General features: G+C 43.5%; 1 protein-coding gene across 2 annotated transcripts in view; it reads left to right on the forward strand.

The window, feature by feature from the left end:
* CACNA2D1 (calcium voltage-gated channel auxiliary subunit alpha2delta 1) overlaps nt 1–23,002 on the forward strand; it is a 1,701,483-nt gene that overhangs the window by 1,620,753 nt on the left and 57,728 nt on the right. For both annotated transcript variants that reach the window (XM_086919803.1, XM_086919796.1), the window contains one exon: nt 10,467–10,579. In XM_086919803.1, the coding sequence (XP_086775929.1) occupies nt 10,467–10,579 (113 nt within the window). The remainder of the gene's footprint in view (nt 1–10,466; nt 10,580–23,002) is intronic.

The raw sequence follows: 23,002 nt of genomic DNA on the forward strand, positions 1-23,002 counted from the left end.
CTGGAATAGAAATTGTAGATTAGGTCCACATTTTTCAATGCATGATTTACTATTATGCAAATATCGTATCTTTGTAGATTTAATGACATAGCAAGGATGCCATCGGCCAGAATGCAAGTAACAAGCAGTGGCAAAACCAAGAGTTCTCCACAATCCGAGAGCTATTGGCGTTGTCAATGACATTGTCTTTAAGCCATGCGTTATGTGAATGTATGTAGTGTGGAGTAGAATTGTGTGGGTTGGATTACATTTGTTTGTTGTAGAATTGTGTGGCGTGAATGTGTGTGATGCTGAGTGGAGTTATGTGTAATGGAATTATGCAGCATGGTGTGCAGTACAATTATGTGGTATTGAGTATACTGGAATTATGGAATGGTATTATGTGTAATGGAGTGTAATTATGTGGAGTGGTATGGTGTGGTGTGGTGTTAAATTTTGTGGCATGTTGTGGAATTCTGTGATGCGGATTATATGTATGTGATGCAGATTGGAATTGGTTCGTGGAGTACAATTCCTCTCCAGGATAAATACACTTAGGTCTTGGAGCCCAATGAGTTTACCCCTTAGATCACATACCGCAGGGGGTGACAATTGTGAAGTGCAGCATGTTTTCAGAAAGGCATGTTCTGTCACTGTGTTTGATCTTCAGTGTCCGTGGAAACATTCCAAACAAAAACGCACACCTTTATATCTTATGACTGCAAACACACACATATGTATGTATACTGTAAGTCTGATTTACATTGGAACGATCTCCCCATACTACCATTGATTGAATAGCTGAACACAAATAAGTGACTTTTAGTGTTAAACAGAAGAGAGATGGATGGATGTACGTTTAGGGTTTCTGAACTGCACAATATGCTATCCTGGTAAAAAGTCCTGGCTTCCCACTGGACCAAACCGGTGATCCATGGCCCATCACATTACTTCACTATCTATTATTTTGCTTAACAATACAGTTTGAGATCACAATGAAGTAATTCAGAACTGTACAAAATCATCACTTTCATGGTTAATATAAACAACCTTGCTTAACAATTAATAGTAATATAGCGTATGGAAAAAAATAAGATGACGAACTGACTAATTTAGAGTAACTCATGTCTATGTCGTCGACTCATGGGGACTTTTGTCAAAGTTTCATGTTTAAAAAATATTTCCTTCAATAAATGTCACTGAATTCATTGATACAAGTGTATGTATTTTATGGAGATGCTCAGAAATATAGTTTTATTTAATTTTATTTTAATGAAGATATAGTTTTCTTTATCATTAAAGCCAAGCCACACCCATGATTTGCCTCTGTCCCCAAGCTATCCGTGTCTCCCCCAGAATTTTAGTGTCACCTGCGCCCTTGTTCAGTGCCATCTCTCACCCTCACCCGTGTTCTGGCTCTAAAACAATCAAAAATGTCCATGCAGAACAGGTTGAGTGAATACACCAATTCTTTTTCAAATTCTGTCACAGTCATTAAGAAGTACCTCATTTAGTGAAGTGGTAAAAAGGTACTAGGTTGGATTAATAGAGTTATTGCTATAATTTTACTACATATAAGGGTCATGTTATGCAGGCAGAATTTACTGTGATAATAATTATTTAGGTCCAGCATTCGAGATATCTTGTATATACTTTAGTATACTTATATGTATATGTACTTTGTGGGCTCTGGAGATCAGCCCAAGGATTTGTCTGCTTCTGCATAGGGACATTTTTTCTGTTCAACTGCCACTTTTTAACTGTCTTGATAGGAAATGACCAGCAGAGGTCAGTAAATTACCAGAATTGCGTTCTGCTGAGAGGCTTTCTTTTTTAAATTTTTCTGGCAAATGCCTCTATTTAACTTTCTTGATAGAAAACGACCATCAAATGTCAGTAAAATACCAGAATCGCTTTAGCATTCTCTGGATTCCAGTCCATAGAAATTGTCTTCCACGAGCCCCCGTAGACAGTTTCAGATTGAGGTTGCCAAGAATCCAACCTGTCGGCGTGGCCCCAATGTGGCTCCAGCACCTGCGACGCTCATCCTCCTAATATCCTGCCATTAATCCGACTCCGGTGTGCAAGCTCGTGATCGGGGCTGTGTGTCGCATGGCTTGTCCCGTGTGCAATCTTGGCCGAGAAGCGCGATCAGCGCTAAAGTATCCCTGTGGTGCTCTGCAGCCGCATTCTGGCATATCAACGTGCCCAGATGCTAGGAAGTGGGTCTGGGCAAGCACATCACGTGAGTGCCGGTGGAGAGAGTGGGCGGGCCCTGGCCAAGTCAAGGCCCCGAACGCACTATCGCCTGTGAGGCTGCTCACAACAGGCCTTGGCAGCAGTAAATTGTGGTGGCCGGCTGCAGCAAGGTGCTTTGCTCCCCCACGGGACCGCAGGAATAGCGCTACCGCCCCAGTGCAAAATAGCAGCCTCCAAATCACCCACACCAGAACTTGATTCACAGTGGGAATGTACATTTGTACCACTGCCTCTGGAACTAAGTAGCTTTGCCAAGTGGTAGTGGTGGGCCCACACCTTCAAGGGGCAACAGCCTAGCAGCTTGCAGCTGAGTCCAGTAGGCACCGTGTCTAGGGCCTTGAGACCAGAGCTACACGGGGCTTCAAACCCCGACCAGAATGCCTGTAGGAAGGCTGAAAGACACCGAGCTAGCTGTAGCAACCCCCTCCAATCTCACAGACTGCCTAACCAACGGCTGTGGTGCCGCAGAGGGGGAAACCCGACAGGCCACATTGAAACTCTTTATGGTAGGCGGCGGCGACTACCCTCTGCAGGTTGCGACCAAGGCCAATAGCACCAAATGGCTACTGCCAAGGGGGGCAGAAAAGTCCACCAGCAAAAGATTGATAAATGTGCCTCATTCAAGATAGAAGAGGGGGGCAATCAATTATGAACCTGGAGCACGAGTCCAAACAAAAGGAGGAAGAACTGGAATCACCCTCGCTCCAAGACATATTGGCTCCATGGAGGCCTGAAATGACTCAGTGATGGCAGATATCTCCCTCCTTAGGGCAGACCTATGCAAGATGTACGATCGGTGAAGAAGTGGAGGATGTTAACCAGGAACTCATCACTGATGTTTCCATCCTGGAAAAACAGGTCACAGAACTACAACATAAGACTGAGCTCCTGGTGGCACACTATGAAGGGAGGTCTCGGCGCAATAACGTCTGAATCCTCATGGTGCCAGAGAGAGCTGAGGGGCCAGCGGCGTACCTTTTCATGGAGACCTTGGTGCTCAAACACCTGCAGCCAAAACACCTATCCTGCTATTTCTACATTGAGAGAGCTCACCAGGTACCAGGAGGAAGACCCAAGCCAGGGGCGCCCAGACACCACATACTGGCGAGAGTGTTCAACTTTAGTGATCGAGATCAGATACTCCAAACAGCTCGCTGTTCCCCTCCCATCAGGTTTAAGAACAGTACGATTACCTTCTTCCCTGAATTCACTGCTAAAGTTCAAAAACAGGGGCGTTCTTTCCTGGAGGTGAAAAGGGAACTCGGGGACCGCAAAATAAAATACGCCATGTTGTTCCCTGCAAAGCTACGTGTGGAGGCAGATGGCAAGAACTGTATTTTTATAGATCCTGCAGATGCAGTGGATTAGCATAACGGATGTCCTAAAGTGGGAGAGAAAGCAGCAATGAGAGACAGCAGTCCGAACCTAGTGAGACCCCACTCATGGAGGAGGGGAATCCTCCAGCGTGAAACTATCCCCAAGTAGCCAAGCAGCCTTTACTCAGACTCATCCACCAGACAATTGCTTGATGGCTCACTTGGACTGTGCTGGTACACGGTGAGATAGACGGTACGAATATTTGACTGGATCCAGCCAGCACGCTGAAATTTGTCGAGGCACTGTAAATGCTAGAGATGGGCTTGGACTTCAGTTCAGAACTGAGACTTCTACCTCTGAGAATGTGATGAGTATACTTTACCATGTCTAATGGTTCCTGTAGTCGTTAATATACATGTTTCCAAATAAGGGATGGGTGGAGCAGGTTGGGATTATGATTCCTTAGTTCAGTGTTGGGAGGACAACGGGCACTCTGCAAGGTTGGAGGCAGGGAGGGGGGGGCGGAGTTATGGGAAGGGGAGTTAGTTTAGTTTGCAGTTCTAATGCCACACAGCAGTGCCACACTAACATGAGACTGCTCCTGCCACATCCCGTTTGCACCGGTGGGCTGAACCACCTCTTGAAAGACGCACAATCCTGTACTATTCTGCTGCTGACACGTGCAATCTATAGGTGCATTAACACTAAGGGGATCACCAACAGAACCTAAGTTCCTAATATTGAACATTAATGGGTTGGGGGATAAACATAAGCGAGGGATAGTCCTTCAGTACCTTAAGAGGCAGGCGCCAGACCTGGCCTTTTTGCAAGAAACCTGATAGGTAATACCCCTAAAGCCCTTGGCAGATGGGGCTGCCAAATGATTGCGCAGGCTGGGTTCGCTTTGGGCTCCCGTGGGACGGGGGTCCTCCTTTAGAAAAACTGCCCCTACATAGTTTAGAGAACCTGGACTGATGATCAAGGCAGATTCTCTGCTGTGTCCGGCTCATTGGAAGGCAGAACAATCAATGTACTCTCGGTTTCTGTTCCCCCTGCAATGCAGCGAACCACACTCCACGATCTTAGAAAGTTTATCCTTCAATTACCAATTGGCACGTTGGTAATTGGGGGGGATTATAACCTCACGGTTGATAGCATACTGGACCCGTTGCCTCCGCGTAGGGACTCCACTTCTGGATCAAAACTCACTGAATTTCTGTCGGTCCTTGACCTTGCAGACATATTGCAACAACTTAACCCCACGGATAAACAATTCACTTTTCATTCTGGGGCACACAACAGCCAATCACATATAGACCACATGTTCAAACACACACAAGATCTTTCCGAATTCAGTGAGGCCTGCTGCCTAGCGCAAGGAATCTCAGACCATTCCCCCATTCTGGTCAAGATGGCTGGGGGCTCGCCTACCAGGTGAACTACTCTGACCATAAATCCATGGGCACTTAAAATACCGCACATCCGGGCTGCACTGATTAAGGATACCAAACTATATTTTACAGAAAACATTGGCTCGGTCTCTTCAGCCCAGATCCTGTGGGGCGCATTCGGAGTGGTGGTCAAGTGGAGGGCCCTTTCTCTGATGGTGGGCCATAAAAGGGAGCTAATGAAAGAATTGTCCAACCCGAGGAAGAAATCCTGCAGGGGGAAATGGAACTGACTCAGACCCCAAATCCTGAAGTGAAGCGACGACTAGCAGATACAACATTAGATTACAAACAGCTTCTGACAGAAGCGGCTAAGGCAAAACAAAGATCGGTTTGCCATAGAATTTATGAACACAGGGAGAGAACGGGCACCCTTCTGGTCTGGTTAGAAAAAAGGGAGCAGGCGTCAAGGTGGGTGCATAAACTAGTGGGGCCTAAAGGGGAAGAAATCACTGATCCCCAGCAGATTGCAGAAACAATGGCTACCTACTTCGTATCGGTCTATAGGTCCGCTGTAACAGTCTCGCCCACCACAGCGGGGGAACTTCTCTCAACTATTAGGGTGCGCCCTCAGAGGAGGAAATTCAACTGGCCATCCGAGATATCCATTTGTGCAAGGCAATGGGACCGAATTGGCTCCTGATTGAGTTCTTCAAACTCATGGCTTCTAAACTAGCGCCTCACCTGCATCAGATGTACTTAGAAAGTTATGAAACCGGAGTGTTGCCAGAGAATATCCAACTTGCAGCAATTGTGGTCATTCTCAAAAAAAGGCAAACCAGCCAATGATTGCAAAGCATATAGACCTATCTCTTTGCTCACAGCTGAGGCCAAAATACTTGCAAAACTACTAGCGAATAGACTTATCCCATTGATCACCGGCCTGATACATCTGGACCAGTCGGGCTTCATGCCAGGGCCGAACACAGCCCTGAACCTATAGCGCCTGCATGGGGTATTGGGTAGACTGCACACAATTCAGGAAGATGTGGCCCTTTTGTCACTTGACGCCGCAATGGCGTATGACACCATTGAATGGAACTATTTGTTTGTCGTCTTGGAAAGAATGGGATTCAGGCTCAACTTTATGAAATGGACTAAACATTCCAACATGATTGCCCACGTGTCTGTGAACTGACATACTTCCAGACAATTTCAACTAGAAAGGGGAAACCACCAATGTTGCCCCCTGTCACCCTTAATATTCACCCTGGTGCTGGAGCCCCTGGCTACATGGGTGAGAAGAGACCCTCTGATCCTCGAATTTCGAAACAAAAACTTTTGGCGGGATTGTATGATGGGGATTGCATTACCCGATATCAGGTCATACTACCAATCATCTCACTTAGTTACAATAAACTGCTGGGCACAAGGGGAATGGAGGGCCTGGGTTTTTGCACCGATTTGTGGCTTATGGGACGAGGAGCTTACAATAGAGCACTCTACACAAACCCCCAAAAATTAGGACCAACAGCACGTACCATAGAATCTTGGCATAAGGTCAACAAACAGATGGGTTTACACAAAAGAATCACACGTTCGCCCTAAGTTGGCAGGGTATGCTCAGACGTGAGTCCCTTGCTCACTTGGCCAATGGATTCAAGATAGCCTGCCTGATGAGGATTATGAATCCGAAACCTGTCCCAGGATGCTTGTTTCCGGGCCAGGAAAGACATGGCTTGGCATTTCGGGCTGGACTGTTCCCATGAGGCACAGGGTCAAGGCTGATTTGCATATGGCCATGTCTGAACTGGGGTGGTGTGGAGTGCAAAAAAACGATGGATTAAGGCCTAGATCTCTGTACTGGGGTGAATGTATGACATTGTTCTGCATTCTGTCTATCAACTGGTATTTTTGCATTTGTCACCCCGAGTGGGATGGGTATGCTCAGACGTGAGTCCCATGCTCTCCACACCACTGGAGTCAAGCTATCCTGGCTGAAGACGGCTGATAGCCAGAAACCGGTCCTAGGATGCTTGATTCCGGTCCAGTAAAGACAGTGCTTGGCAGTTCGGGCTGGACTGTTCCCATGAGGCAAAGGGTCAAGGCTGATTTGCATATGGCCATGTCTGAACTGGGGTGGTGTGGAGTGCAAAAAAACGATGGATTTAGGCCCAGATCTCTGTACTGGGGTGAATGTATGACATTGTTCTGCATTCTGTCCGTCCATCAACTGTTATTTTAGAACGGGCATCTTGAGAGGGCCTGGGAAAAGAAATAACAGCTACCCGGCAAATATGCCTACTACATAGATGGGACGCCACTGACTTTAATCAGACATAGAAAATATGTGTGTCGCTCGGGTGGGCCATTGCCAAACGCAACATTGCTCAGAAATGGGGGCCGGAGAAGGTGCCACGAATCAGAAACTGGGCAATTGACATGGATAGAGCCATGATTGCCGAAATGGATGTATTTAAAAACAGAGGCTGCCCCAAAAAATGGGATCGTAAATGTGCAGCATGGAATACATATAGAGGGGAACTTTGCCTGTCACCTACTGTGGAGTTGCGATGTAGTGGGGTCAAAATGCACAGAACATTTACCGCAATTGCAGACTTCTCAGAATAACGAGCTATTGTGTTGTGTATGTGCAGTTTATTCATTCATGCTGGCCTGTATACCTGTAGACATGCCAAGCCTTGAAGGCATTGCAGTATTGTTTGTGGAATTTCTCAATAAAACAGTTTAAAACAAATGATCCAACCTGTCACCCTTCCCCACTTTGTCTAGTACCCCAAAGAAATACTATCCTCCAAATCTTTGATTTTAGTGCTAAGGTACCATAATGCTTGTCCTAAATCAAGTCAAGAATTATAGTCTGTCTTCCTCATCTGAATGCTACTTCGCTGTGGTTCTCCATTCATTTATGGAAATAGGTAATGTCACAATGATTTAAGTTTGGTTGACAGTTCTGAGATTCTGTGTTCATACTGCCCATGGTGAACTTGACCAATAAGAATTACCAACCTCGTGTGATATTTTCGCCCATATTATGCACCCCGAGAAATCCCCAACGTCTCATCAATATGCATTTAAAGCATATAGGGGAGCTCCAACTCCTACAGTGCTTAATAGATCAGAAGAAAGTTGTCCTGGATGAACTAACCAAAGTCAAGTCAGTAGACCCAGCAATTGTGGGGTAGTTGAAGACAGAAGAAAGCATCCCAAGTGGACTTCACAACCAATCTGGCTAACAACTTCTGCCAGTTCCAGTTTCACTTTTGGGTTCTGCTGGCTACTTCATGAGAGACTGTCCAGGCAGGCAGGCTACCACAATGCAAGCCTGGCCGGAGGTTAGTGCCCCAGCTCTGGTACAATACAGGTCATCACTCATCACTGCTCAAACTCAGCCACTGTATCCCCACATGCTTCGGTGGTTAGAATGCACACTTCATCCAGTATGTCAGCAGATTCTGCCCCAGTGTGAATAAATGCCTCATTTAAGAGCCACCATCGTCCATCTTCCACCTCCATGGGCAGTAGCATCTTCAGTGGTTTTGTACCGTGGACAGCAGACCTCGGTTCATGCCAAGTGTCATAGTCTTGCTTCAAACTTAAGTGGTGAGTGTCCTTTGTGGAAAAGGTTAAGCGGGTGTATCAGTTCAGTTGGTATTCACAGGCATTCAATGTCATATTTGAGGGGCCGACCAGCTCGCATCTCCTCCCACATGGTTTCGCCAAGGTCCAACCCCATCATGACAGTGGTTGTCTTTCCACAAGCACCAGTCAATGGAGATCTTTGAAAGAGCAACCATTACCTCCGCGGCTACAATCCATCTGTCATTGAGTTGACTTTGAAGTTATCTAAATGTTTTAATCGAAAGAAATACACCCCCTGCATATATATATGTCAGTGTTTTGGAAGAAACTTTTTTCTCTTTCACTTTCTAAGCGAATTTGGGAAAGGTTTTATAACTGTGAGACAGTGTGCTTACGATTTTCCAGGTAATTAGTCACTATTTCAGAGAGAAATAAATGTATTATCTAACCACTTACACTTAACCCTATGGTTCTTTTGTTCATTTCATTGTTACACTGCCCAATGGCTACCCTACTGATTCTTGTCAAAACCAAATTTGGTGCTCTGCACCAAGCTGGCACAAACTGACACACATGACTACATTAGTCTTTATAAGACTTACGGTCATGCCTAACAACTAACCCCTCCATAGTGGAAGAGGGCATGATTGAGAGAGATTCAGCAACAAATGCACTTGTTAACTTTAAGTGAGCAGATTGGTTGGCGTGATATAAACTAAAGCCTCAGGGCCTTATTTATGAGGCTGTGCGTCACTTTTACACCGCCGGTGCGTCACTTTTTGTGACGCCCCAGTGGCGTAAAAAAATGCGCCTTGTTGCGCCATATTTACAAAGTGACGCATCTAGGTAGATGCGTCACTTTGTAAACCCCTGCGCCACATTATACCTGCGCCAGGTATAATGTATGTAAGAGGGGCCGTTTTCATGCAAGAAAGGGTCATGGAAGTGACGCAGTGAAATCAATGAGATTTCACTGCGCCACTTATAGGGCTCAAATACGTCAAAATCTTACGCCTGCCTCACAGCAGGCGTAAGACTGACGCAGGACACATTGCTGGAGTTGCATCATTTTGTGACACACTCCAGCAATGCGTCACTTTTGCGCCATACAGATGCCTCAGAAATACTGATGTATCTGTAACTCCTTGCGCAATGATGCGTCATACTGGAACTATGACGCATCATTGGTGTCGCAAGGAGGGCGCAATGAAAAGTGACGCATCGCTGTTTTCACGCAGCGATGCTTCACTTTTCATAAATGAGGCCCTCACACCCTACGACTCTGTGATCTTGCACCTCTCCAACAACGGATGTCAGGGCCTGATTCAATCTGTTCCTACAATGTTTTTTAATGTAGTATAGTCTGCTATTTCTATTTCTTAATAAAGAATTGTGTATATCTGTCATTGTTATGGAATTCATTTCAAAATAAGCTTTGATGTGCGGAATTTAACATAGACAGCTAGATGGCAAAGGGCCCACCTCAAAAGGGGGCAGGACTCGCCAAATTGTACTTTTTCAATATTGTTCATGTGGTTCCTATTTAGCGAGCTTTTTATCTCCTAGGTAACTTTTTTATCAACCTTATTACTTGCAGGACTAGATATTGAATCGAAGTAAAATATTTATGAACTACATATGTATATTGCTCATGGTTGTATTGTAAAACACTGTCATTGAAAACGGTAGAGTGCAATTTAGTTTAACAGTGAAATAATTATTGGGAGCGCCTGCATCAATGTATTCTTCCAAGACGTTTTATCACTTTTTACTATATGTTACGCTAATTGTGCACCACATCCTACAGTGACATTTAGGAACTGAAGTGTACCGATTCTGTTGTTACCAGGCTGTTTCGTTGTCGCCAGTCGAGTGATGTGATCTTGCTGCTTACATATTATCTGTTTATTTATTTTCCAGAATTTATTACGCTGAAAAGCTGATGAACATGAACCTTGTATTTGTAATTGCCGAGAGCAAAATGACTTGCCTCACGTGCGATGCAGGAGTACTTATTCAAGCAGAGCAACCTTGTATCCTTCAAGTTGAGAGCATTTATCCTCATGTATATCTCAGTTAAATAAACAGACATAGCATGTACCTGTTTATGCAATAATGACTGCTAAAGGAATGAGACAACATAAACGGGGCGCAGCTGATGCCTGATTTTGATCTTAATGATAAATATATAAACATGTCAGTATAATTACAACTTTAAATGGATGTTGTTGCTAATATGGCACACGGGAGACACGCTGACACCTTATCTTCCTTTTTTTTCTTTAAAGGGGACCACTGTTGTATTGAATCCACAGTTTGTCTCCTTGTCTGAGAACCAAAGGCGTGCCTGTTCCTTGACCATTTAGAGGCAGACATTAAAAGTCCATTTGCAGTCACAAAAATTAGTGAACTCAGAGGGCTTGCGACCACAAAAGGACTTTGTTATGTACCAAGCATATTTTGTGAGTCAGAAAAGTCTTTCCAACTCACAAAATCGTTTTTGCAGTCCATTGTAAATTGCAATTTGGAGGAGTCGTGAAAGAAGTGTTGCAACGTAATTGGAAGTCATAATTGTATGCATGAATTGTTTTCAACCACAATTGTGGGCACAGGCCATTGAACAGTTTTTGACACCTCAAAAAAGGCGGTAGTTGATTCCCAGAGAGTGGTATCTTCTCTTTAGTGATTTTTGTCAGCAGCCTTGGTAAGACTAGACGATTGTTAGAGGACCAATGCCTGCTCGTGCAGGGGTTTTCCGAAAAGGAAAACCTTTCTTTAAGAAACAACAATATGAGCTTTAAGGAGACTTGGCTCTTAAAATAAAAATTTTTGCATTTGGAAATGCAAACACAGGGATGGTAATCTGCTTTTCACTATGGGCCAGATGCACAAAGGGCCTCCGCTCATGAAGCGGAGGCCCGCAATCGCAGGGGTTTCCGAACTCGGCGTGAAATCTTCGGAATTAGAATTCCCATTGCAGAGATTTTGCCCCGAGAGCAGAGACTCCTCCAGTAATGTGGGGCTTTCGCTACGAGTGTGGAGGCCCTTTGTGAATTAGGCCCTATGTATGTATCCAATCACAGAGGTCTGCCTAATTAATATTAATTAGGCAGGTCATTCTGTGACCCCTTTTGAATGTACATTTTATGATGTGTCCTATGAGTACAGAGATTGCACAATAAAAATTAAAACTGATCACAAAAAGTCAGAGCGCAATTTGCAACCACATCTGGCAACCATTTTTGTTGGCCATAGTGTTGGATTCAGTGAAATATGTGGTTTCTGAGTTGGCAGAATCAAATTCAAAGGTAGGATATGGGTTAAGACCTGACAAAGACCACAGGTGCTAGATTCACAGAAGCAGTACCTACATCTGTGCATGCTCCTCTAATGTAATGCATTGAGTCATATGGAAGACAGCATGAAGAATAAAAAGAGAATCTAAAGTGCAAAATTATAAACATCAAATAGCTGTTAGGTTTTTGTTGCAAAAAGATGTGAGAATTCATTTAATACACATATGTTTTTTTGGGGGAAAAAAAGGCTCGATGACTCAGTTTTGGTAGTAACTTGCAGAAAGATTCTCATTATTTTATAATTACATAAGGAGTTCAAAAAAGAAACATGTTGCCATAGATATCTAGTTTTTGCTTGTCACTGTACAGTTAGAAAAACAAAGCAGAAGAAAGAAAAGCCATGTTTCATATTTGTTCTTTAATTAGCTGCTTTAATTATGCTCAATGAACTGTCTCCACTACTGTCTCTGACAGCAGGCATTGCGATGTCAGAATTTAATTGTAATAAGTTATTTCAATTGGGCGGCTACAGCACTTCTTTATAATAGATGGCTGGATGCGTCACAAGCCACCGACAGTTTTTTATACAGGGTGTACAGAATGCCAATCATTATAAAGAGATTTGTGCCTATTGACTTTGAAGGCACTTTCCACTTCACCCACATCAATCAGTGGATAGGCATTGCCATTTATCAGTCTTAAAAGAAAACTACTTATTTAAATCTTGAACAGTGGAGTACAATAGCTGGGAGTTATGAATAGGGCATTCCTTTCCCGCGTTAGTGTTTGTAATTTTTGCTTCACTGGAACCGCAACAGCCAGGACTAGTAGAGACGAATGGGCTGTTTGCCAGTTGCAAATTTTGCAGCATCTCTTTCTGGAAAATGGTAGCAACCATAGTTTCAGGATAAGAAATGCTTGTCTTTGAGCATGTGGAGTGCTCACCAGCCTTTTGAGTATGTTTGTGCTATAGAAATACCTTACATATACATACATCTGTGCGTATCAAACACCTGGCCCATTCTAAAACATATTTCTAACTGGTGCATTTGTGAACAAAACAAAATGTACACCAGCAGAGTATTTTTGTAAACGCATTAATTAATGTTGCGTGTCCGTGCATGCACAGAATGCACTTTTACCTATCTGAGCAAATATTGTAAATCTGGCCCATATGTTAAGTTAGGTTCATAATTATTTGTAGAACACTAATCTTTAGAACCACTTGGCACTATTACATACATCAATCTGAAACTCATACCAGTCTAAGTAGGAAACCACCAAGCTTTCAAATCAAAATTTACACAGAAAATGCTAGGCAGATTAGCTGCTTCCACTGAGAAAGCTCTATCACCTGATCTCCCCTTCCTCATTGAAGGAATGCATGGTAATGACAAGGGAGGCGATCTTATAGTAAGCACTGGCGTGAGACAAGAAGGTGAAGGCTATGATAACTGCTTTGTGAACAATGGGTAAAAATGTAAAATGTGTCCTTTGCATGGAGCCAGCAAAGCTTATACATGGACAGAGTGTAAGTACCCACCTTTTCTTCCACATAATAGATCTGCCTTCTGTGTTTTGTATTAGTCGTAGGCTAGCCAGGACCGTTACAGCTCGTCCCAGGTAGTTATTGTTACCATATTCCAGTAAAATTATATAAGTGCATTAATAACTGATTTATGATATTAAGGGCATCATTAGGATGGTGGGCGGACTTTGTCCGCCTACCATACTGACGTAAAAAGAGACCACCCGCTATAAGTGCGGCAGTCCCATGGGGGTGATTAGGATGCGCCCACCACACTGGCGGGCGCATCCTGCATTTTTAACATTGCGGCTGGCGGTGCTTTCAGCATCCCCCGCCGCAATGCCAAAAATGCATGTTGTGCATGCACACATGCAGGGGGTACCGTAGGTACCCCCAATGTGCCACCCCCAACATCCTGAGGGCCCGCATTTGGCCTCCAACTTCAAATTCTGCATGCCTTTTCGTGGCAGCAATGTCGCCACGGAAAAGCTTCCTCCCGCCTGCATCCTGTTATGGAGGGCGGTATCTAGCAGACACCGCCACCATATTAAACCCTTTTCAGCCCAGTCGACTTGTCGACCGGGCGGAAAAGCGGCGGACGGTCTTCCTGTTTGCCGCGGTACGCCCGCCATACTAATATGGCGGGGGTAAATGGGTGGTGGGCAGGGAAGGATGTAGGGCAGATTGCCACCACCCGCATGGCGGTGGCGATCTGCCCTACATCCTAATGGACTCCTAAGTGATAAGGAGAGACAGGTGCACCTAATTAGTTATAGCTAAAAATAGCCACTAGAAACCACATCTACTTGGATCTCTAAAGGAAGCTATTCTTTTAATATGATATTCAGCATTTGGGCACATTTGGATGGAATGGGGCAATCTTTCATGGGTAGCAGTGATTTAATGTTGGTCCAACCTTGAGAGCTTCTGTTGTTCAAAAACAAGACGGTCAATCGATTGTGCAGCTAAACCAATTCCTACCTAATCCTGCTGTATGGAGCTGCATCTGAAATACATAAGTAACTATGGCAAACAGGGAATGGCCATTCACCTGTGTAGGGGCAGAGAGGTAAATAAGATGGGTATAAATCCGTCTGTGTTACATACAATTCCACAAAAAGTAACTCACGAACCAGTGAAGGCTATTTACTAGTTCTCACTGGGCGGTTAGATATGGGAAGATCCTATATGAAGCAATTAGTCACTAGCCACTAGGGAGCGGGGAAGGAAGCACGTCCTTTTGTTTATATTACCCCCACACACCCAGTGGTGTCATGCTTCATCATCGGGTCACACTGACCCCTATAGGTTAGGGTGGGCTCGACCGTATTTCAGGAAGCTCTTGATGAAAAATAGCCAGGGGGAGTTAAAGATGAAAAAGCATATCCCGGTATCCCTTTATTCTTGGATATGCTAGGGATATTAAAATGTTCAATATGGGGAGGTCAATGGGATTTTAATGGTTCTATGACCAACATGTTTCTGTCCTTGATTGGCCCACTAGGGTCCAGGACTTTCATCAGGGCAAACAGGAGGTGTCCTTCATGGTAGGAGTGAAAGGGGAATTCCCTATTCTACATCAATGGCTCGAGGGCAGAAAGCTGCTCCTTCGAGCACCCGACCTATTTGTCGGTTCACATTTTCTTTACTCCATCTGTAAGTAAGAAGAAAAATAAAGAAAGAAAAGAAGGTCATAGTTTAATATTGTAGTATACACTCAGCTCTTCCCACGTGTGATGTGCTTGTGATGACACCCATGCTTTCAAGACAATTGGGTGTGACGATAACATCACTCAACATAATAAAATCGTATGTGTTTCCAGTATTTTATAACAATACCACACGCAACTAAGTGGTATATATGGTGATGTGGCGATTAAACTTGCAATCTGTTGATAATTAAACTTCTATGTGTATGTGGTCACTTAAAAATCACTCTAGTGTCACTCCCAATAAAACACACCATGCTCAAGTCATTCACTGCGTTTATTGATTCATATTCTTCATGCGCCACCCTCTCCCTTACCCCTCTTTGGAAGAGGATTTACATCACTGAGTACTCCGGCATCAAGGTGTAGCCCTTTAGTCAAACTCTGTCAGTATTTAAGATATGCGTCGTAGGTGCCAATACCAGCATAAGCGAAAAAAGAAAGAACAGACAAAGTGGCATTTAAATTGCCATGAATATGAATATGGATCAAACTTATGAATATCTCATGAATATGTTTCAAACAAACCATACCTGTCTTGTAGGATTTGTTTCTGTGGTCCTGTATACTCACAGCATCAAGGGTCCTGCCCCACAGTTCATACCTATTGTAACCGAGTCCCCCGGCTTGTGCCTCGTTGTACCTCTCAATTGTTATTCTGTGCACGGAAAGAAGAAAAAAGTCTCAGAAAAGATACACAGTAGAAAGTGGAAAAAGTACGAACATTTTTGTGGATCGCTATTTATTGAAAACCTGCAACAAAAAATTCAGTATGAATTAGACTGGATAGAGGAGAAAAAAGAGGCAGTTCGGAGGAAGAGAGCTGTTCTTGAGTTCTGAGTCCTGAGGAGAACACACAAATTAGTTAAGAAGTTTTTGAAACTTGTTGACTGCTACTAATTAGTGATCTACTATGTTTTTCCACTGAGGCTCATTAAAAAAGGAATTGTTAATTTGAAAAGTATTTTCAGATGAGGCGAGTAGGATCACTGTTTGATCACTGTCCTTATACAATAGAGAATTTTTCTCTGAAAGGATGATTTATTGTTTCATTTCAAACTCTTAAAAAGTGTACAGAACCAGGAGTTATTTTGAATTTTGAAGTTTTTTACTGTGTTTTATGTAATGTATACTATACAGTCTTGCTGCAGATTTGAACAAAAAAAGCCTTGTTTCTAGCTGAAACGCATCAAATATTACCAAAAATGCAGCGACAAGTGTTACAGCGTGGTGGAAGATCCTATGTAAACCTAGAATTGTCACCTGTTTTTGCTAAATGTGGGTGTGAAATTGGTACTAATAATGTGCAAGCCACTCTTGCTTCTTTCTGCGCTTCTCTTGCCTCTTTCTGCATTTCTGTTGCTTCTTTCTGCACCTTTCTTTCTTTTTCTGCACTCTTCCCACCTCTTAATGCATATATCTTCTACTTTCTGCACCCCTCTTGCCTCTTTCTCCAACCCTCTTCCCCCTTTCTGCATCTCTGTTGCTTTTTTCTGCACTTATCTTGTCTTTTGCTTCATTTTCACTCCTGGTGCCTTTTTCAGCACATCTCTTCTCTTTCTGTAGTCCTCTTGCCTCTTTCTGTACCTCGGTTCCTTCTTTCTGTACTTCTTTTGTTAATTTCTGCACCTCTCCTGCTTCTTTCTGCACCACTCTTGCCTCTTCCTCCATCCCTCTTCCCATTTTCTGCACATCTGTTGCTGCTTTTGTACCTCTCTTGCTTCTTTCTGCACTCTATGTGCCTCTTTCTGCACCCCTCTTCCCTCTTTTTGTACCCCTCGTGCCTCTTTCTGCACCCCTGCTGCCTATTTCTGCACCTCTGTTCCTAATTTCTGCACCTGCTTGTTTCTTTATGTATCCTTCTTGCCTCTTTCTACACCCCACTTCCCCCTTTTTGCATGTCTGTTGCTTCTTTATGCACCTTTCCTGCTTTTTCTTGCAAGCTCTTGCCTCTTTCTGCACCCCTCTTCCCTCCATCTGCCCTCCTCTTGCCTCGTTCAGCTCCTCTGTTGCTTCTTTCTGCACTTCTCTTGCTTCTTCCTGCACCTCTCTAGCCTTCTTCTGCAGTTCTCTTGCCTCTTTATGCACCTCTTTTGCTTCTTTCTGCACTTTGCATGCCTCTTTCTGAACCTCTCTTGCTTCTTTCTGCACCTTTGTTGCTTCTTTCTGCACTTCTCCTGCTTCTTTCTGCGCTTCTGTGGCCTCTTTCTGGACCTCACTTGCTTCTTTGTGTAACCCTCTTGCCTCTTTCTGGACCCCTCTTCTCACTTTCTGTACCTTTCTTGCCTCTTTCTGCACCTCTGCTCTCTCTTTCTGCACTATTCTTGCCTCTTTCTGAACATCTGTTCCTTGTCTCTACTTCTTTTGTTTCTTTCTGCACCTCTCATGCCTCTCTCTGCTTCCCTCTCGCCTTGCTCTCTGCCTCTCCTCCCTCATTCTGTACCTCTGTTGCTTCTTTCTGCACCACTCTTGCTTCTTTCTGCACCTCTCTTGCTTCTTTCTGCACCCCTTGTGCCTCTTTGAGGACCCCTCTTCCCTGTTTTTGGATCCCTCCTGCCTCTTTTTGCACACCTGTTCCCTCTTTTTGCACCCGACTGCCTCTTTCTTCACCTCTGTTCCTTCTTTCTGCACCACTCTTGTTTCTTTCTATATTCCTCTCCTCTTTCTGTACCTCTCTTGCCTCTTTCTGCACCTCACTTGCTTCTTTCTGCACTTTATTTGCTTCTTTTCATATCTCTGGTGCTTCTTTCAGCAATTCCCTTGACTCTGCTCTTCTCTTGCTTGTTTCTTCACCTCTTTTGCATCTTTCTGCACCTCTGTTGCTTCTTTCTACACTTCTTTTGCCTCTTTATGTACCTCTGTTTCTTCTGTCTTCACTTTTGTTTCTTTCTGCATCCCTCGTGCCTCTTTCAGCACCCCTTGTGCCTCTTTCTGGACCCCTCTTGCCTCTTTCTGCCCATCTATTCTTTGTTTCTGCACTTCTTTTTTTCTGCACCTCTCATGCTTCTCTCTGCTTCCCTGTTGCCTCTTTCTCCACCCCTTCCCTCTTTCTGCATCTATGTTGTTTTTTTGCACTTATCTTGTGTCTTTATGTACCCCTCTTGCTTTCTGCACCTCTCTTCTCTTTCTGCATTCCTCTTGCCAATGTTTGCACCTATGTTCCTTCTTTCTGTACTTATTTTGTTTCTTTCTGTACATCTCTTGCTTCTTTCTGTCCCCTTCTTGCCCTTTTTTCCATCCCTCTTTCTGCACATCTGTTGCTTCTTTCTCACCTCTCTTTTTTTTTCTCCACCCCTCTTTCCTCATTCTGCACCTGTGTTGCTTCTTTTGCACCTCTCTTGCTTTTTTTCTGCACCCTTCATGCCTCTTTCTGCACCTCTCTTCCCTTTTTCTACACCCCTTGTGCCTCTTTTTTTACCCCTCTTCTATCTTTCTGAATTCCTCTTGCCTCTTTCTGCACATCTGTTCCTTGTTTTTTCACTTCTTTGGTTTCTTTCTGTACCTCTCTTGCTTCCTTCTTGCCTCTTTCTCTACCCATCTTCATTCTTTCTGCATCTCTGTTGCTTCTTTCTGCAGTTCCCTTGCCTCTTTATCCACCCCTCATCTCCCTTTATGCACCTCTGTTGCTTCAATCTGTATTGCTCTTGCTTCTTTCTGCACCACGGTCCCTTCTTTCTGCAAACCTTCTGTCTCTTTCTGCACCCTCTTTCTTTTTTCTGCACTCCTCTTGCCTCTTTCTGTACTTCTGTTGCCTCTTTCGGCACTTCCTTTATTTCTATCTGCACCTCTCTTGCTTCTTTCTGCATCCCCTTGCCTCTTTCTCCATCCCTCTGCCATCTTTCTGCATCTGTGTTGCTATTTTCTTCACTTCTCTTGCTTCTTTCTCCACATCTGTCACTTATTTCTGCAACACTTGTTCCTCTTTCTGCAATCCTCGTCCACTTTCTGCTCTCTTCTTTTCTCTTTCTGCACCTCAGGTGCTTCTTTCTACACCTCTGTTGCTTCTTTCTGCAATTCCCTTCCCTCTTTCTGCACTTCTCTTGCCTGTTTCAGCACCTCATTTGCCTCTTTCTGTACCTCACTTGCTTCTTTCTGCACCCCTCTTCCTTTTTTGTGCAACTCTCTTGCCTCTTTCTATACCGCTCTTCCCTCTTTCTGCACCCTTTATGCCTCTTTCTGTACCTCTGTTGCTTCTTTCTGCACTTCGCTTGCCTCTTTCTGCACCCTTTGTGCCTCTTTCAGCACCTCTGTTGGTTCTTTCTGCACTGCTCTTGCTTTTATCTGCTACTCTCTTGAACATTTCTGCACCCTCTTGCCTCTTTCTGTACCTCTCTTGCCTCTTTCTGCACCTCACTTTTCTCTTTCTGGAGGATTAAAGAAGAGAGGAATTTTCATTAATTTATTTTTCCACCAAAGGCCCAAGCATTTCGAAGGATGCACTCACAGCCAATGCGAACCAAGGTTCATAAACAAAGAATCAACCGGCAATGATATTTCCAGGATTTATTGTCGATGACTTGTAATGCTGCGACCCGTTTCGAGGCACCAGCCTCTTCATCTGGCAGCTGGGAAAATGTGGCATGGATTTCCATGGATGCGCCCTCGTGCATTCTGGGATGTAATGTCCTGTTGGAAAAGTTCATATCGCCTTTAGTAGGTTCCATGCCACATCTTTATATTTAATCACCACATTTATACAATGTAACTTAAGTAGGCCCCTTCGTATCAGCAAGTTGATATATTTCATGCAAAAGCTGTGCTGGCCGCAGTGATGACACAGTTCTGTTACTGCGCAGCCCTTCTCACAGTTTGAAAGTGGTGCATCCTTCCACGACAGGACTGCCGTGTTGTATAAATGTGGTGATTGCCTCGAAACGCGTCGCAGCATTACAAATCATCGACAATAAATCCTGGAAATATCATTGCCGGTTGATTCTTTGTTTATGAACCTTGGTTCGCATTTGCTGTGAGTGCGTCCTTCGAAATACTTGGGCCTTTGGTGGAAAATAAACAACACGGCAGTCCTGTTGTGGAAGGATGCACCACTTTCAAACTGTGAGAAGGGCTGCGCAGTAACAGAACTGTGTCATAACTGCGGCCAGCACACCTTTTGCATGAAATATATCAACTTGCTGATACGAAGGGGACTACTTAAGGTACATTGTATAAATGTGGTGATTAAATATAAAGATGTGGCATGGAACCTACTAAAGGCGATATGAACTTTTCCAACAGGACATTATATCCCAGAATGCACGAGGGCGCATCCATGGAAATCCATGCCACATTTTCCCAGCTGCCAGATGAAGAGGCTGGTGCCTCGAAACGCATCGCAGCATTACAAATCATCGACAATAAATCCTGGAAATATCATTGCCAGTTGATTCTTTGTTTATGAACCTTGGTTCGCATTGGCTGTGAGTGCGTCCTTCGTAATGCTTGGGCCTTTGGTGGAAAAAAAAAAAAAAAATATATATATATATATATATATATATATATATATATATATATATATATTCACTTACAAAACCATAGGTTTCAGGCCTTATATAGTTAGGAATTAGCATTTAAAAAACCATTGAAATTGCTCCTGTATAGTTAGTTGTACTGACTATATTTCGCGCTCCCGCAATCCACTGCTGATGATGTCACATATTATATCATTCATGACATGGTCAGTGACATCACTGATGACATCACTGATGACATCTCAAATGACATCACTGATGACATCACTGATGACATCTCATTTGACATCACTGATGACATCACTGATGACATCATCCAGTGACTGTGTGTTTCGGTGAAGTTTAAATATGTTTTACATATTGAAGAATGAGTGGATGTATAAGTGTCTGGATGAAGGATTTAGTAGGTGCGTGACTGACTGTATGAGTGAGTGATTAAATGTGTCTTACTAAATGCATGGGTTAGTGACTAAACTGTCTGAATGTGTGCATCAGTATGTCTGTTGTTGTGTAAGCTGCTGCATGTGTTGATCAGTAGCTATATGAGTGGCTATATGGGTTATTGATTGGCTGCCCAAGTATTTGAATGGGAGACTGAGTGTGTGTGTGGGTGGCTGGCAGGTGTGTGACTCTGTGCATAGATGTGTGAGCAGTTGATTCACTAGGTGTATGAGTTCAAGAGTGCATGTGGAAACAGCTATATGGGCGGTTGACTGTGTGCATATGTGTGTTGGTGAGTGAATGGATATCTCAGTGCTACATGTCCAAGTAAGTACATATGTAAAACACAGTGCATGTGAGAGTTGACATATATAAATGACTATACATGAGAGCCAGTGAATGTGTGAGTGGCTGTATGGATAATTGTGTACTTGTATCAGTGATTGTATAGGAGAGTAAGTATGTGTTAGTATATGTTTGAATAAGTAAGGTGTTGTGTGTATAACTGTATAGTTGACGAAATGGAAGTGTGATTGATTCTTTACATGACTGACTAGGTGTGTGAGTAACTCCGTGGATGAGTGGAAGTGTGTGAGTGTCTGTATTGGTTGTATGAGTGCATATGATAGTGTTGTATTGATGAGTGACTGTATGTATGAGTGATTCTATGGGTGAATGAGTGAATGTGTGTGTAGACCTAGGAATCAGTGAGTGCGTATGTAGTAACTGGTATTGGTGTGTCAATGGTTTCAAGAATGGTAGTCTGTATTTAACACTGGGTGTATCAAAGGTTATATTAGAGTGTGAGGAGGTGCATCGTATTATCACATGAATGATATCATCAGTGATGTGATCAGTGATGTCAAATGAGATGTCATCAGTGCATTTGAGATGTCATCAGTGATGTCACTGACCATGTCATGAATGATGTAATATGTGACATCATCAGCAGTGGATTGCGGGTGCGCGAAATATAGTTAGTACAACTAACTATATAGGAGCAATTTCAATGTTTTTTTAAATGCTAATTCATAACTATATAAGGCCTGAAACCTATGTTTTTTTAAGTGAATTTGCAAGGTTTTTAAAATGCTAATTCCTAACTATATAAGGCCTGAAACCTATGGTGTTTTAAGTGACTTTGCAAGGTTTTTTAAATGCTAATTCCTAACTATATAAACCCTGAAACCTATGGTTTTTTTCAGTGAATTTGCAAGGTTTTTTAAATGCTAATTCCTAACTATATCAGGCATGAAACCTATATTTTTTTTCAATAAATTTCAAAGGTTTTGTAAATGCTAATTCTATTAGCGGATAACGTTTATATATGTTATTATCCTTCTGGGACCACCTGAGCAGCCATCTTGTTTCTCAGGAGAAGTGAGGCACAAGAGAGCACAAAACAAGAGTGGAAAATGCGAAAAGGGGGCAGGGTTGAGACCCCCTGACCACCTAGCCCTTCTCAGGGGGTCCCAGAAGGACCACTAAGTGCGAAAAAAACTGTATTTATTTTTTAAATCGCGGGGTAGCGTACCTCGTGATTTTTTCGATTTGTTTTTTTTTGCCCTTGGGGGTCCTTTTGGGACCCCCTAAGAAGGGCTAGAGGGTTGGGGGGTCTCTACCCTGCCCCCTTTTCGTGTTTTCCACTCTTGTTTTGGGCTCTCTTGTGCCTCAGTTTTCCTGAAAAACAAGATGGTGGCCAACACTTCCTCGTTTGGACAGTTTGGAATGTTGACAGTCGACTGCCAGCCAATCAGAAACTCGCTCGCGCACGTAAGGGTACACGCACGTACGCGTACGGTGAGCGCATTTAGATATATCATTTGCTCAAATTCATTTTTCTCAACAACTACTGGAGGGATTTTCACCAAATATAGAAAAGGCACTACTGCATACCTGTCCCTACCATTTTGACAAGTTTGGTGTAATTCTGTTCAGCCATTCGGGCTGTAGCCGTGTCTAAAGGTCCCATAGAAAATGCTGTTTGAAAAATTTTAAATTCCATTTTCTCAAA

This window comes from Lissotriton vulgaris, chromosome 1_1 (genome assembly GCF_964263255.1).
Source record: "Lissotriton vulgaris chromosome 1_1, aLisVul1.2, whole genome shotgun sequence".
Taxonomy (NCBI): domain Eukaryota; kingdom Metazoa; phylum Chordata; class Amphibia; order Caudata; family Salamandridae; genus Lissotriton; species Lissotriton vulgaris.